This window comes from Nestor notabilis, unplaced genomic scaffold (genome assembly GCF_000696875.1).
Source record: "Nestor notabilis isolate BGI_N333 unplaced genomic scaffold, ASM69687v1 scaffold2348, whole genome shotgun sequence".
In the NCBI taxonomy this organism is placed as follows: domain Eukaryota; kingdom Metazoa; phylum Chordata; class Aves; order Psittaciformes; family Psittacidae; genus Nestor; species Nestor notabilis.
This window is the reverse complement of record NW_009941309.1, coordinates 101,450-118,687: the sequence shown is the minus strand read 5'-3', so window position 1 is coordinate 118,687 and position 17,238 is coordinate 101,450. Positions and strand designations below refer to the sequence as shown.

The 17,238-nt window shown below is 40.6% G+C and overlaps 1 protein-coding gene across 1 annotated transcript in view; it reads left to right on the top strand.

Annotated features, from left to right (window-relative positions):
* Nucleotides 1–1,501: 1,501 nt before the first annotated feature.
* Nucleotides 1,502–17,238, top strand: part of LOC104401296 (SH3 and multiple ankyrin repeat domains protein 3-like) — a gene marked incomplete at its 3' end in the record, with an annotated part of 87,234 nt that continues 71,497 nt past the window's right edge. Inside the window, exons 1-7 of the mRNA XM_010020802.1 lie at nt 1,502–1,705; nt 6,585–6,788; nt 8,786–8,857; nt 9,784–9,892; nt 10,140–10,291; nt 11,065–11,232; nt 14,601–14,717. Of these exons, the coding sequence (XP_010019104.1) occupies nt 1,502–1,705; nt 6,585–6,788; nt 8,786–8,857; nt 9,784–9,892; nt 10,140–10,291; nt 11,065–11,232; nt 14,601–14,717 (1,026 nt within the window). The remainder of the gene's footprint in view (nt 1,706–6,584; nt 6,789–8,785; nt 8,858–9,783; nt 9,893–10,139; nt 10,292–11,064; nt 11,233–14,600; nt 14,718–17,238) is intronic.

Sequence of the window (17,238 nt, the reverse complement as noted above, 5' to 3'; positions counted from 1 at the left end):
AGTGAAGAGTAAGAGAATGAAATATTCCCTCAAGAGTTTTCTGTTGTAAATAGAGCTGTGCATTAAGCTGCTGTGAACTGGAATGCTTTCAGATGTTTGAATGTGCTGGGTTTGTCTTCATTAGCTGAGGATGGTAACACTGCAGTTGGCCTTCATCAGAACTCACTGTAAGACTTGATGATGTGGGTATGTGATGTGCTTTTGAAATGCTTGCCTTGATCTCAGGCTTTAGGTCTGCCTCACCACTGGTCATCCTCCGGTGTGAACACTGGCTCCAACCTGTGGTCACCTTAAACTGCTGACTGAGAGCAGTAGCCATTCATGCCTGCTTTGTAATCACTGTTCTATAAATGACAGGCAGTGAAGAGGAGTGAGTAATCTGCTTGTGATGTTTAGTTGGTTCAAACTATATCATTAAACATGGTGGTAAAGAAAAGGTTCTTAGTCCTCACTATTGTTTGTATTTACTTTGGGGGACCTGACTGTGAGACCATTCTAGAAAACGTATGTTTGGATTTCTCAGTACAGTCACCTGGTATATGTGTGACATGGTGAAGTTGGTTCACCCTTCTGTGCTTTACTTCTGCTTTAATATCATTTGTTAATGTGGTTACTCCAAAGCTTATGATGGTCTTTTAAATTTTTGCAGTATAATTTTTCACCCATTTTCCCATAGAATAATAATGTTCATTTTCTGGAGCAACTTCTAGTTTGTGGGACAAAAAAAAAAAAAAAAGAAGTCTTTTGCTGCTGTAGTTGGAAAAACCCAGAAGGAAAATATTCTGCTGTTCTTACTGTGAGACCACTGAATAGAAATGTCCCTGCTTTGGAACAAACACTACTTTCATTTTAGCCTGATCTATACCACAGATTAAAAATGTTTCTGAAATCTGTTTTTGAGTGTGTACAACAGACAGGATGGTAGTGTTGATACTGAAGGTTGTTCTATGACCCACAAACCACAAAGCAGCATCTGCACCTTTCTGGTTCCCTGTAGGATTCAGTTGTTTGGTTGATTCTGCTATTTGAATATACTGTCTTTCATTGAAGCCTTACCTGTACAGTTTCTCGATGTACAGGATGATGTTTAGCACCTGTATTATTTCCTGCAATGTCTTTTTGCACTGGGAGAAGTAGGCTTCAAAGCCAGACCTAGTTCTAAGTACAGTTTACAACAGTGCTATTTAGCAGAGAGCCTGCTGGGGTTTTCCAGATCCTTTGGGAGATTGTGTGTACCTGGGATGAAAGGTCATCTTCCCTTTTATTACTCTCTTTTCCTTCTCTTATCCTTCTTCCTTGTCGGTAGTAATTTGGTAGGCAGATTTATTTCCATTATCCTCTGCTACCCACATAAATTACAGAAGGAAATAAAAGGAGGATAAATAAAACTTTGTTGTTAAAAGCGTATCACTTCCAAGAAAACAAAACTTGATTGATGTTTAAGACTTTAACTTACTTTTTCCTCTTTCTTCTCTGTACTGGCAGGCTAAAGAACTTGACCATGCCTCGTAGCCCAACATCAAGTGAAGATGAAATGGCACAAAGCTTTTCAGACTATTCTGTTGAATCTGAATCTGACAGCTCCAAAGAAGAAACCATTTATGACACAATTAGAGCAACTGCAGAGAAGCCAAGCAGCAGAATGGAAGACAGTCAGAGCAACACGTTAGTGATTCGAATTATAATACCTGATCTGCAGCAAACGGTAAATCATATTGCATTACAAATAAAATGAAGCTGAAGCTTTGCTGGCTTCAATCTGGAGTAGATTTGTTCTCTTACAATTTTGATATATTACAGGCAAAATTTATGTCATGTTTTCTTTTAATGTGTACATTTGGTACCGTGGCGGTAGTCTGACTGACAGCCTAAACTAAAGACACCATTGCACCCAAGAGAGTGTATTTAGTATGTTAACTTGATAAAAGTTGTGATCATAAAGCAAAATACCTGTCTGATCTGCATTCAGAGGCATTTGGATAGAAGGAAGAGGATTAGAAAACTAAAATCTCATCAGAAGATGAGTTGAACCCCAAAATCACGTTATCACATATATGATACCCTTGCATCTACATAACCCCGCTGTTTTCCCTAATTTCTCTCTTCGTGAGGTAGTTTGTGGTTTAACACTAGATTGGAGTCTAGCAGAAGGTCATCAAATTTTTCTTTCTACCATGTTTGTTGCCTTTCTCTGTCATCCTCCCACAACAGGATATCCTTGTTAGGTAGCTGGCGGCTTTTAGAGTGTAAAGATGAGGAAAGAGAAGTACGAATCACTCCTTCCTCCTTTGCTGCTATGCCTTTACTACATGGTGGTGTTTTTCAGACTTCAACCCAGAGAAATCAACTCAGTCTGGAGGAAGAACAAAGCTTGGCATTGATTCTTAACAATGACATGAGATCTCTGTTTTATTCTCTCCCACTTCCTCACCACTTATACTGGGAACATACCAGAGAGGATAAAATGAACCTTTCCTGATTTTCCTAGACGAGTCGCTTGCAACCTGTCTTGTGGAACAATGGCCTTTTCTCACATCCCTAAGTCTGTTGGATGAAAATAGGGACTTTTCAACAAAAGACTTAATCTCCCTTATCTTACAGAAATAATTGAACAGACACTTCATTTGTTAAAAAGTGGCTGATTAATTGGGTAATTGTGTTTCTTTTATGGTTGAATTTCTAAAGTTCAGTGCCTGGAATGTTAGAGCATGAGGTTGGAGAAGTTTGCTGTTGTAACTTTGTAAGTGAACAAATCGTCCTCTGTAAGTGCTATGATAGGAATGACAGTCTCATCACAGAGAAGGTCTTGGGAGTTACTGATTCTATCTAGAACCACAAGTGTTTGACTAATTTCCTAAACTATCCTGGGCTTCCTTGAATGCTGTTGTTGGGATTTTCAATTGATGGTAGTCTGAAGACACCAGCCTTTTCTCATTTCAAAGATGATTATACAACACATTCTTTTAATGAATGTGTGCTGCATGCATCACTCTGTGCTGACATTTAAGATCTACATCATACTGTGCTGCCATTGAAGATCTATCTCAGATGAAATTATTCCTTTCTTTTTAATTAAGTTCATTTGTAGACTGATAGGGATGGGCTGTCTGCAGGCTGACAGGGAAAAGCTGTTTTGACAGCATGGCCTCAGGTGTGGTTGTAGAGCTGTTTTTTTTAAAGCCCAATCTCCATAGTGCTGCAGAAATTCAGGGGAATGGGTGTCAGAGCTGGGAGCTTTTTCTCTTAAACTCTTGTACTTCAAATCCTTTTAGATAAGGATTGCTACTGAAATGCCAGTACCACTCCATTAGTTGATATGGGATGAGATTAACCTCTGTGAAGAGGAAGTGGTGCGGGACCTGAGCTGGCCAGGAAAGCTGCAGAGGGCAGAGCAGGACTGAGGCTGCTGTGAGCCGCACAGGGTTTGTATTAAATCTTGGCTGAAGCAGTCATCACCTTGGGTCTTACATTTCAATAGCGATTGAAATACTGAAATCCACTGTTGTACCTCTTAAATTTAAAGGATTTTGCCCCTCGTGTAGTTCTCTGTCGAGACAAGCTCTGACTGGCCATGGTTAGGATGTTATTGATGATCCTACCAGCTTGCTATGTCTTGAACAGTGTTCAGTGCTTAATGAATAGATCCAGTAAAATGGAAAGATTAACTTGACTTGCTAGCTTTACTCTGCTCTTAAAACTGGGGAGACAGTAGCCTCCTGAAGCCCTCTTATTTCATTACTCTCTTTCTTAGACCAGTACTAAGTTATTTATTGACACTATTGAAACAATTCTTATTATTAAATTTAATTTTGTGCAGGAAATGAAATGAATCAAGAAGTATTTTTGGTTTTGTATTTCATTTGATCGTTTTTATTGCTTTACCTTCTGTGCTTTTTTTCCTTCTTAATAAACCCACAATGAAAAGTAACTCAATCATTTTAAATAGTTCTAGAGCAGATGATCCATTTCTGATTTAATTTGTCAGCCCACAGGCTCTTGTACAGAGAAGTGAAAGTTGGGTTCAGGTTTGCAGGCAGGAAAACCAATAGCTTAAATGTAGCATAGCAAAGTTTGGAGATGGTCATAGCTCACGAGCTATGGTATAGCTACAAGCTAAATCCAACACACACCCCATTTGCTGTATAATTATAATTGATTTAACAAAAGAGGTATTTAAAATTAGTCTGTTTAATGAAAGGAGCATGAAATAGCAATATAATGTTATGTTTTTATTCTTGATTGTTTTATAGAAAGTATAATCAGGAAGATATTTGTTTAAAAGAAGTAATTTAGGATTTTAGATACTCAATCCATGGGGAAGCTTTAAACCCCTCCTTAAACTCAAGAGGAATAAAAGTTTGCTCCTCTGCAGTGGCTGGTGTAAATCACCTTTATTTCATTGCATGTATGTAATAAGCACTGAGTATCATAAGTAGGATGTGCTACTATAGAATCATAGAATAGTTTGGGTTGGAAAGGACCTTAAGATCATCTAGTTCCAACCCCCTGCAATGGGCAGGGACACCTCACACTAGACCATGTTGCCCAAGGCTCTGTCCAACCTGCCCTTGAACACTGCCAGGCATGGAGCATTCACCACTTCTTTGGGCACCCTGTATCAGCGCCTCAGTACCCTCACAGTAAAGAACTTCTTCCTTAGATCTAACCTGAACTTCCCCTGTTGTAGTTTGAAGCCATCATCCCTTGTCCTATCACTCAGTCCCTGATGAAGGTCCCTCTCCAACATCCTTGTAGCCCCCTTCACACACTGGAAGCTGCTCTGAGGTCTCCACGCAGCTTCTCTTCTCCAGGCTGAACAGCCCCAATGTTCTCAGCCTGTCTCCATACAGGAGATGCTCCAGCCCCTGATCATCCTCGTGGCCTCCTCTGGACTTACTCCAACAACTATGTTGAACATTGAGCACAAATCAAAATGAGCAACTTGCTTCCATATTTCTGTCATCATACCCAACTCTCGTTTGCATTTCCTACTTTTGATTGTCACATCTTTAATATCAACATCTTCTGCTGAAGGGAATAACTTGTATTCTGACAATCACATTTTGGAAGCAGCTGTGCAAACCATTTGTCATGGTTCCTCTCTTGCAGTAGAGTTCTGTGTGATTGACAACTTTGTATGTCTGGTGAAAAGATGTGTTGGTTGATAAGTTTTGAAGAGATAAATGTTATTCCTCAGAGATTCTGTATCATGAACATTATTCCTATTGAATTAATATCTACCCTTCAGCTGTACAGGTGAGCTATATTTTTCCCTTGCTTCCAGGCATACAGTCGTGGAATTGTAGAATCCCGGGCTGGAAGGGACCTCAAGGATTATCTTATCCAACCTGACAGTCCTTCTGCTGTGCTTAGTGACTTAATCTCACCAGTATGAAGCGATGCAAGATTTTAATTGTCCATATCTCTCATGTTTCAAAGGTCTCACATTTCAGCAGCCAGTGTTGACATGCAGTCTCACTTCTAGATTTGGATTTTGAGTGGCCTAGTGTGCTTCTGACAGAGTTTTTGAGCCACTCAGGGCTTCTTTTGTGGTTCTTATTAGAAAGAATGTGTATGTAGCTAGCCTTCAAGACACTGTCACATTTAATCTGGTCTTGGGATGCAGCACAAAAGGTGGAAAGAACAGATCCCATGTCTTTCAATGGAAAATATGTTTCATATGTGCTGATGTCAAACCTGTGGAAAGCAAAATATTTCTGAAGATACTTATTGTGCATTACTGATGCAATGTGCATAAACACTATAGAAAGATTTATTTTCCATTTAAATCTATTCTGAAGAACATTTTTCTCTGGCCCATGTGCAATCCCTGCATCCTGTGTTGAAGTGTGAGGCGTCAGGGGTACAGGGATGTTCTTTATAGCGGGCAAGGAAGGGACTCCTGTGTTGCAGCTCTGCTGTGGCAGCTGGTTTTGAGCCCTTCTCATGGCTAAGTATGGGGTGAGTTGGCAGCACTGAACATTCCTAAGGCACATCAGAGACAACAGATTGGTTTCTAGGCATTGCTGTCTGCTGGTAGCTCGTAACCAGTGAGTGTAACATAAGCTACAGTGGAAAAATCCCTAAATTTCTGAAATTCCTGAATTCCAGCCTGGTGAGAAGCAGAGAACTGGGAAGGATCTTCAAGGTTTTCAAGTCTTCTGTTGCTTCATGTCATGTAGTTCCTCCCATAAACTTACCCTAGGATGCATGGAGCTTAAAATGAATTGGAATTCTTGCCCGAATACTGTTATTTCATGCAGTTGTTGCAGATCAGACTGGTTGGCAGAAGGACCTAGAATCAGGTGGATAGCTAAACATCTTGCAATATCCCTTTCAAACAGGCTTTCTGTGAAGTCATCCTTCCTGTGAAGAAGGATGTAGGCTCTGATGTTTGTGTCTTCACAGCACTTGTACATTAGTTGTTATAGAGGAATGTGTGCTGAAATACAGCTCTTGATACACGTTTTTGTCATGGAATTTGTAGGTTCATTGTGTATGTTTCGTATTTGTAAGTTTTAGAATGTAAGATACTATTTAAATGTTTTTCATTAATTAGATCTTTTAATAATTTCTCTTTGCAGAAATGCATTAGATTTAACCCAGAAGCTTCAGTGTGGGTCGCAAAGCAACGAATTCTGTGCACTTTGAATCAGAGTTTGAAAGATGTCTTGAATTATGGACTGTTCCAGCCTGCAAGCAATGGTAGAGATGGGAAGTTTTTGGATGAGGAACGACTTCTTAGGGAATACCCACAGCCAGTGAATAAAGGAGTTCCTTCACTTGAGGTATTTTTAGATCTAATATCTAATATCAAACTATACAGTGAGCTGCATTTGGGGTTTCTACATGCACCTGAATTGCTTTTGGAAGTAGTGATCAGCAAGTCTGAAATTGAACCCTTGCTCACTGAAGTGCTGGAGTTCATTTGCTCAGTGGAGCTGTTCCATGTGTTATCCCCCAGAAGGTTGCAAATAATCAGCAGCTTTGGGAGATCTGATTTTGAAGTTTTCCTCTGCTGAGGACGTGGGAGATTCTTATGTCTTATTCTGTGATTTAATAAAGAAATATAAAGTTTCGGGTTAAGCTTTTGGGTCTCTGAGAAGGTTTGCAATAGTAGGGTAGCAGCTGGTAATTAAGCAGCCTTTGCTTTCTGCCACAGAAAGGGTCTTTCTGTCTCAGTGAAGCCTTTCCCCCCTCCATTCTCATTCCCTCTGTTCTGCCCTCCTTCACAGCGCACATATTTCCTTTGTCTCCTGGGAAAGCAGGAAGGGAAGAGAGGGTGTGTATGTGTGAAGCAGTCACATGCAGACACTGGGGTTTCCCCCTCTTTGTTGCTTGTGCAGAGGCTGTGCAGCTGGGGCATAAACTGGGCAGAACTATTGTGGCACTGGTTGAACATGGAGCAGAGCCAGCTCCCTCTGAAACACAATATAGCAGGAAACTGGGGCATGAAAGTAGTATTCAATTAATTTTGGTATTCTTTGTGTGGTAGTACATGAACCACTAATAATCTGCAGTTCATAAATGTACTCCACTATCACACAAATCCAAGAAAACAGGACCAGAGTTGGAGAAGGCTTCAAGTCCAGTTTGTCTATCAGTTTACTTCAGAGATTCAGTCACTGGTATCCATATTATAGCCATGAGCAAATTAAATAACCACTTCATTTCTCTTCTGTCATGTTGTTTTGTAAGTGTTCACTGCAGAGTTCATCTCCCTGCAGCTAAAGGATTGCAATTCAGGCCTTAAAAGGGATCTTGGGAAAAGCTGGTGTTAAAGCCTCATTCAGCATAGTCTCATTGTCCAAAAGACCTGCATAATATGATTAGATAAGAATAAATTATAGGTAAAATTATATAAACCCCATGGTTTGTGCCATAGATGCCATACTCTGGGCACAGGGTAGCCAACTGCTCAGGGTAACACATGAGTGAGTTTCAGCTGCAAAAAGAGGCAATGCTCTGAACCTCAGTGACCAGCCCTGTTAAACATCAGGAGAACTATTCCCATGTGTGAGATCTGCCTATGTGGATTAAGGGATTTTTCAGGGTTCTTTTTTTTTTTTTTTCCATTTCACAAATGCTAAGCTGATATTTTGGAATACATATTTTTGAAATTCAACATGCCTTCCCACTTCCTGTTCCTGCCTGAGGCTAGGAATGAAAGTGCACAGAAATCCTTAGGGAAAAGCTCTTTTCGCTGTAATTCTTGCTTATTTCTATAGATTCCAGAGGCCGACTTCATTTTCCATCCACCTCCACTGATTTCAGTTTATTTATACAAGATGAATTTTACTTACACAAACTGTGTAACTATGATGCCACTGTGTTAAGCAGAGTGCTGGTTGGTGGTGAATATTCAAAAGGCAATACTAAGCCTTATTTGAAATCTTGCCTAAATCTACATCGTTGTGAATGATACTTCATCAGGGACTGCAGTGATAGGACAAGGGGTGATGGGTTCAAACTGAAGCAGGGGAAGTTCAGGTTAGCTATAAGGAAGAAGTTCTTTACTGTGAGGGTGCTGAGGTGCTGGCACAGGTTGCCCAAAGAAGTGGTAAATGCTCCATCCCTGGCAGTGTTCAAGGCCAGGCTGGACAGAGCCTTGGGTAACATGGGTGTGAGGCGTCCCTGCCCATGGCAGGGGGTTGGAACTGGATGATCTTAAGGTCCTTTCCAGCCCAAACCGTTCTATGATACTTTCTGGTAAGGTCAGAAAATGACATTATGAGCTTTTAAGTGAGATAGGATATTTAAAATGACATCTTTTTTTCTCCCTCAGTTTCGATACAAGAAAAGAGTGTACAAACAGTTCAATCTTGATGAAAAGCAGCTGGCCAAGCTTCACACCAAGGTAAGCCCAGTTGACTGGGGAAGTTAGCAGTTGCCTCCTTAGCAAAGTAATGTGTCTCAGGAACTGGAAATAAGTAGGAGTTCATTCCCACCTGGGCCTATTGCTGAGCAACAAACACTGTGTGCTGCCTGCACCAACAGGGATGTGTGAATTGTGATCTGGGAATTCCTTTTACAGAAAAATTCCCATGTTTGACTTTTGCATGCGTATACTAGTAATTTGAAATGAAGCTTTCTTAGTAAATACAACGTGCTTTCAGCATGCTGTGACAATGCCCATCTATGTCTATAGATTCATTTACAGGTCAGAATAATAATGATGATGACCATACACCATCCTAAATTCTTAATGAATCTTTTACTAATTTTTTTTTCCTTAAAACTGTAAAACCCCAGAATTTTATTACTGTATTGGAGTTTTGAACCTATTATACCTATATAAATAAATATCTAAGGGGGGCCTACAAGTAATCTGGAGAGGGACTTTCTACAAGGGCCTGTAGGGACAGGACAAGGGGAATGGTTTTAACCTGCCAGAGGGGAGATTGAGATGAGCTCTGAGGCAGAAGCTCTTCCCTGTGAGGGTGCTGAGGCGCTGGCACAGGGTGCCCAGAGAAGCTGTGGCTGCCCCATCCCTGTCAGTGTTCAAGGCCAGGGGCTTGGAGCACCCTGCTCTAGTGGAAGGTGTCCCTGCCTGTGGCAGGGGGTTGGAACTGGATGAGCTTTGAGGTCCCTTCCAACCCAAACCAGTCTGGGATTCTATGATTATAAACCTCAGGGTTTATGCTCTCAGTATAAAGTTCTGGAATGTGCATTAGCTGATGTTCAACGTCAGTGGATCTTGACATCAATTGCCAGAATATGTCACTTTTAGTAAAAAATTTCTTTCTAAAATTACAGGATCATTCATTTGTGACTCTTTTTCAGGCTAATTTGAGAAAGTTTATGGATCATGTCCACCATCTCTCAGTGGAAAAAATCACCAAGATGTTGGACCGAGGACTGGACCCAAACTATCATGACCTAGAAAGTGGAGGTTAGGACAATAAAACAAACACCATAAAGTTTGTTCAACCTGAATTGATTAATGGGCTGAATCTCTTGTTCTTTCTGTTACCTTCATAACTCTGGGCTAATGGAATCTGTATGGTTTTGTAAGGAGAAAACTTACAATTTATGATTTTCTTTGAGCAGCATTTTTCACTGAACATTTTAAGAACAAATATTCTTTATTTTATCAATTTGCTCATCTTTTTTCAAGTACGTGCTATTCTCTTCTTTAGAAACACCCCTAACTTTGGCAGTTCAGCTTGACAATACTGTAGAAGTGATAAAAGCTCTGAAAAACGGAGGAGCGCATTTAGACTTCAGAGCCAGAGATGGAATGACAGCTCTGCACAAAGCAGCCAGAGCCAAGAACCAAGTAGCCCTCAAGGTAAATGCTTTCAGCAGCAAATGATACATTATTTCATAGGAAACAAGTATATAAAGGAGAATGTTTTCAGTTAATTACTGTATTGTCCTCAGTGGATCCTTTAATATGTGCTTGTTCCAGTGCTTCCTTGTGGCTTTCTAATCTTAAGAATTGCTTTCACTAAAAAGGACCTTTTCATTTCTGATTTTGTTTTGGTAGGAATTAAAAGCAGTGGAATTTAACCTTATTCATCGGCACATTGGGATATACGAGTGGCAAAGTTGTTGCTTATCTGTCTGAAAGCAAACACCAGTGGCATGGATTTGTACATTTTATCTTAACAGTCTCTTCCGTTAAGCATTTTTAAATCACCTTGATAGTTTAGATTAAGTCTTATGTTTATGACTTTTGCTTATTTTCTTCTGACAGACATTCACATTGCATGACATTTTTGATAAGGCATCTTGTAACTGAAGAGGTGAATGTGCTGCAGAGGTGATGTGGCATTTTCAGAACTGAGATTTCGGAACTTAATGAGAGGATGGAAATTGGACTTTGCCACTCATCCTTTCTTTGCTATCCCCAGAGATTCCTGCAGATCCTAGTTCTTCTGAGGTCATTTCTTGCTTAACTTTTCTGTGCTGCAGCCCAAAGTCTTATCAGCTTATAAATAAAGTGAGCAAAATACGTATCTTGTGGCTATTTCAACCTTAGGAATACTTTCTCAGGTAAAGTCCCTTTATAGTTACAAGTCCTTCCAAAATCTATTTTTCACAGTTTGTGATTGCTTTCAGACCCTTTTAGAACTTGGAGCATCTCCTAACTACAAGGACAGCTGTGGCCTAACACCACTGTACCACACTGCTATTGTGGGAGGGGATCCGTACTGCTGTGAGCTATTACTTCATGAACATGCTACCGTCAGTTGCAAAGATGAAAATGGATGGCAAGAAATTCATCAGGTAGGAAAGATTAATTTCTGTTTGGAGTTGAAGTTGCAGGAGGAAATGTGCCATGTATATTCTATGGTTAAACACTGTTTTGAAGGCCATTTGGGTGTGTTTAGTCCATGCACATACAAATGTGGCATTTCTTCCTTTTTCTATTTGCTTATTGCTTTGCATCCTGCTGTGGTGAATTAGAAGTGGAAACTGTTCCAGTGGAGTTCTGTAACTTTGAAATCTTATGATTACTGTGAATTTTGCTCTAGAAATTGCACTAGTCCTATTTCTGTAATGGACTCTTGGAAGTTTAGCTTCCTATTAGAGGCACTTCGGTAAAAAAGTGTAACTGTGTCTTTTTGCTAGATGCCAATTTTAGTTTCCTTGGTGTGGTTCTTCTGTGCTTGTCAGAGGTATTTTCTCCTTTCTCTCTGGTGAACTTGACAGGAATATTTGTGTTCAGGATGCTGCTGCTCGGATCTGTCAGTGTGTTGCACTGAAGGAAGTTAAACTCTTACATACTCACAGTTTGAGTCACTTTTCATCCCCTGTGTGTGTGGAAACTGGGATTCTAATGATTTTTCTTTTGCTGTTTGTACATGGGTTTTCCTTTTCTCTCATATTCAGTGTGTAGATAAAGGTGGGACTGTACTCTATTAAGAAAAATGATTTAGAAAAGTAATCATTTGTGGTTCATGGTGCTCACATAGCTTGAGTCAGTGATAGTGCCAGAATTCATCATTGGTTGACTTCACCATAGCTATAAGGAAGATAGACCTCTTTAGATAAGAGTAATCAACCTCACAGGCCTGCTTAGATTATCTAGGCTCACTTTCTTTTCTGTGCACTGATCTTTTTAGTACAGCACTTCTGTTCTTTGAAAGAAGTGGGAGATAGCCTTGGTACCCAGGTATCTGAACTTTTTCACTGTGTAGGAGTGTTCAGGTTGAGGTCATTTGGATCCATCTCTAGTAAGGGGAAAAAAAGCACGTTAATTTACTACCATCATTTCTCAGGATGTTGAGGAAATGGATTGTCTAGATCAAAGTGTTACCCCGTCTGGACTCATGGAAAATACAGGTTAAAACTCCCTGTTTTGAAAACCCAGCTTCATAGACATATGCTTATTATTTCTCCTAATGACACAGAGTTTTCCAAACCCATTGCATTGGTTGTAAACATTGATTTATTTAGGATTACATCTGGATTATGGGCAATCTGTCTTCAGGAATTGATAATAGAAGTATTCCTCAATCAGCTAAGAAAGGTGATGATATGACACGATCCCATATGTTGTTGTCTGTCTGAAGAAGGGGAATTCACCTTACATGGCAAGGGAATGATTGGTACCAAGTGTATTTTTTGTTTTGCTAACACAATTTTTAACTGTAGAAGTTAAGCCTTTGGGTTTCTCATAGGGAAAAGGTAAGGTGGTGATTCATGCTGTGCTGGGAGAACAGTAAAAGGATTTCCCCCGGAGATACCTGTCTTTCTCTATTGACTGTACTGGGGAGCCCTGGTGAATGATTTGTTCAGCTCACCTACCCCACAGACCCCTACAACAAGGGGAAATGCCTCTCCCTTGCACTGGTTGTCTTCCAGCACCTCCCCTAAGGATTATTGTCAGATGGGTGGAGAGGAAGCAAAGCAGAGAAAGGGCCTGGTTTTAGTCCAGTTCATTGTAGTGGGAATAGAAGGTTGGAATTAGTTCTTGTATTTTATGATTTACTTAAATAGTTACATCTGTACATTTCTACCTGGATGTTGAGTGACTTTTAGAGACTAGACAGGATTGATAATTTATGGCTAATTGTGCATTTGCTCTAATCTCCCACACAGTCAGAAACACAGTTACAGTTTAGAATCATAGAACCAACTAGGTTGGAAAAGCCCTTTAAGATCAAGTCCAATCTTTCCCCAGCACTGCTAAGGCCACCACTAACCCATGGCACTGAGGGCCTCATCTGCACGGTGTGGGAACACTTGCAGGGACGGTGACTCCAGCACTGCCCTGGGCAAGCCTGTTCCAATGCCTGAGCACCCTCTGGGCAAGGAATTGTTCCTCAGCTCCATCTAAACCTGCCCTGGTGCAGCTTGAGGCTGTTTCCTCTTGTCCCATCCCTTGTTCCTTGGGAGTAGAGACCAGCCCCCTCCTGGCTCCATCCTCCTGTCAGGCAGTTGGAGAGAGTGGTAAGGTCCCCCCTTGAGCCTTCTCCAGACTAAACCCCTCCAGTTCAGAGCCTTTTCTCCCTTTTTCATTGTTGGATGCTCACTGTCTGTGACCTAGCTTTAGAATGTTCCTGTTCCAATAACCACTAAATAACTAATTTGTAAATGAATAAACTGTTAAATAAATGCTGATTTTTCCCTTTCTGTGTGTTAAAAATTGAAAATGGAGTAAGAAAAGATGCAGTGGTTAGGATATTAGGCTGGGATTTGGGATGCGTCACAGATTTGATGTGTGCGTTGAGCAGTACACTTAATTTTTCTCATCCAAATCGCAAAATGTGTCAGTTTGTAACTCCCACTGAAGTCAGTAGTAATTAGGTACCTAAGACAGACTGAGTGGCTATGTACACCTGTATCTCTTAGCTTAAAATCCATATTATTATATAGGAATGATACTGATCTGAGATGATACGAAGTCAAAACCATTAGAAACTGGGAAGTGCTCAGCTGGGGTAGAAGGTGGTCAAGTAAAGGAGGCTGTTGAATGGAAATACTGTGTTTTTTCCTCAAACTCTTACTTGTAAATCAGGAAGATTTCTAATTTCAGTGGAGTCTTGTTCATAGAGGTTTATTTCCCAGTATTCAGGGTCTAACATTTGATTTGTGTGGCTGATAAAGTAACTTGTGAAGATTTTCCTTCTGCTGGATCAGTGCCATGTGTGTACTGTGTGACTATGTGATATCACAGAATCAAGGAGATGATTGCTTGAATTTTGGCCAGATTTCCCCAAACTCTTCTCATACCTTCGAAGGAAGCTTTGGAAATCTGATCATCTTGAGTGCCATCTAGCGGGCACCTTCCGAAGTTTAGCAGGATGAAAACCATCTATGTCTGCTTGCCGCATGTGACAGATACAAATATTAGTGGATAAAAAGTCCCAGACTTTGTGTTTTCTCGATCCCTTCGACTGCCATTCCTCAAAAAAGCAGATGCTTAAACTTATGCACAGACTTGCTGGACCTGAAGTGAACACGTTGGTGTTCATGGGCAGATGTGCATATCTGGGTGCATATCAGATGTTCATATCCTCCCATTCAGTGCAGCGGTGGTTCTAAAACTCAGACCCTAAGTAAAATAGCATCTTCTCTGCTAAAAACCTTTACCTGGATTGCTTGCCTGGATTGAACACTGATCAAAATATTGGTGCTTCTCTTCCCAGGCTTGCCGATACGGACACGTCCAACATCTGGAGCACCTCCTCTTCTATGGCGCCGATATGTGTGCGCAGAATGCCTCAGGAAACACGGCGCTGCACATCTGTGCCCTCTACAACCAGGTGAGCTGGTTCACACTTCCTCTGCCAGTGCCACTGAGTCCTACCATCTTCCTTCAGGGACATAAAGGTCCCCGGCAGGAGCTGAGAGGTTCCTTCTGCATGGTTACATGGGGAGGGATGTCTTGCTTTGGGAGAAGGGGAGTCCAGTCGTCTGGAGACTGGAAACCAGTGCTGTGAGAGAATGACATGTAGCCAGGAGGAAAAAAAGGTGTAATTGAGATACTAAATTTGTTCAGCCTTTAAAATTTGTTAGTTTATCCTTGAGAAAAGAAGGCTCAGGGGAGACCTTATCACCTTGTTCTGGTATTTAAGGGGTGGCTGCAAAGAACATGGAGATTCCCTTTTTACAAGGAGTCCCATGGAAAAGTTGAGGGGTGATGGGCACAAGTTACTCGTGGGCAGATTCCAATGGACACAAGAGGAAAATTTTTCAGCTACTGGAATAGTTTCCTCTGGGAACTGGTGGATTCCTCAACATTGGACACTTAAGATTTGGCTGGACAGGGTGCTGGGCTGTTGAGTCTAGGTCATGCTTTGCCAAGAAATTTTGGACCAGATGTTCACTGAGGTCCCTTCCCTGGGGATTCTATGATTCTAAATCTTTCATGTCCACCCGGAAACAGAGGCTGGTTGAGTTTTCTGGTGAAGAAGTTTACTGGTTTGGTGTTAGGTTTTCCTGAGATGTAGTTTCCTTGCTTTTAATAAATTCATTTGGGATAAGTTTCCCATTATTATTGATCTGTAGAGGCAAGGTACAGTGAAAAACAACATAGCTCATCATTTCTCATTTGTTTGTTTAATATACAATGAAATGTTACAGGTTTTAAACAGGGGTGTTAGAAAATAGGACATAATTAAAACCTACCTTTTAGTGTTTTATTCACTGATTACAAATAAGGCTATTCACTGTAGGTACCCAGAGTATACATATTGATTAGAAAATACCATGTTCTACCAGCTGTTTCTATCACATCTTAAGTATTTGTTTCCTAAGTGTTTTATTCACTGATTACAAATAAGGCTACTCACTGTAGGTAGCCAGAGTATACATATTGATTAGAAAATATCATGTTCTACCAGCTTTTTCTATCACATCTTAAGTATTTGTTTCCTCCTCAGAATTTATTGCTGGTTTGCTAGAGATTAAATTAGAATGAAATAAATACTTGGAAAGTAGTGGGGAAATGTCTCTGTAGTTGACACAGGAGACGCCAAATTCTCTGCTGTTTACAACTGGTGTAGCCATTTACAGATAGTACAACCGTTTGATTTGATGGCGTTTCATACTCTCTTTGTGTGGAAGGGATAGAGAGGGAGTAAGTTTTACAACTTTGTTAAAACGCAGCAAATACAATGTTACATTGAGTTAGGAAAACACAAGTCATGAGATGTGACTGAAACATCTGTTACAGCATCTGCTTCTTCATTAATCACCATCTTAGTTCTTGTCAAAAGCCTTGTCAAGACAGATTCCTCAATTAGGTCTAAAATACCCTCAACGTTTTAATAAATAGAATTTTGGGAATAATTTGATATTTTTCAAGACTGCTGACTTGCTGCATGTGTCAGAATTGGTGTCACTTCATAGAATCCAACTGTACAAATCTCCTCAATGCTGATTACTTGAAGTACACAGCACTACAGGGGAGCAGTACCACTATGGACTGCTGCTTGCTCATTATCTACCACTTCTGTTGAAAAAGAAAGCAATTAAAAATACTCACTTTAGCCTCATTTGCTTCGCTTTTGCTGAGGCAGAATTGGGAAGCCCAGACCATAATGCACATAGAAACTTAAAAACCTGAACTCGCCTCTGTTGGTTTTGTAACCATTTTATTGCAGTATTTTCATGGCTGTAGCTTACAAGATCACACACTTGTAGGTTACTGCATATGATACATGCACTATGATGTATCTTTCATGTATGAAAGTATTTTTCACGAGGAGGTGTGTTTTCCTTCTGACCTCAGTGGAAAAAAGGATTCTGTAGAAGATGTGGAGACTCTCATTGAAATTGTATCTGCAAATCTGCAAAGATTTTTGTAGTCATTAAGCTTGACTTTGTGACTGGGAGTTTAACATCTCATGACTATGCTGTTAGGCTTCTTTTTTCCTTAATCGTGGAATCACAGGATCGTAGAATGGTTTGGGTTGGAAAGGACCTGAAGATCATCTGGTTCCAACCCCCTGCCATGGGCAGGGACACATCACACTAGACCATGTCACCCAAGCCTCTGTCTAACCTGACCTTGGACACTGCCAGGGGGCTGTGAACCATAACTGTGCTGGCCTTTTTCAGTGTCCCTTCTGTTGAAAGTTGTTATTAGCTATTGCAGAAGGAATGGTGTGTTGGCCTTTTCTGGATGGAGAGGATGACAGCAGTATCCTTTTTACCTCTTGACTCCTGTAGAGGGAGGCATTACCCATTGGATTTTTCCTTCCAGTTTTCCGTGTGGAATTAGCTGATGCTTTCTGAAGTTCTGTTTTCGTGAGCGTCAGCTAGATGCTGATCTGAATAAAC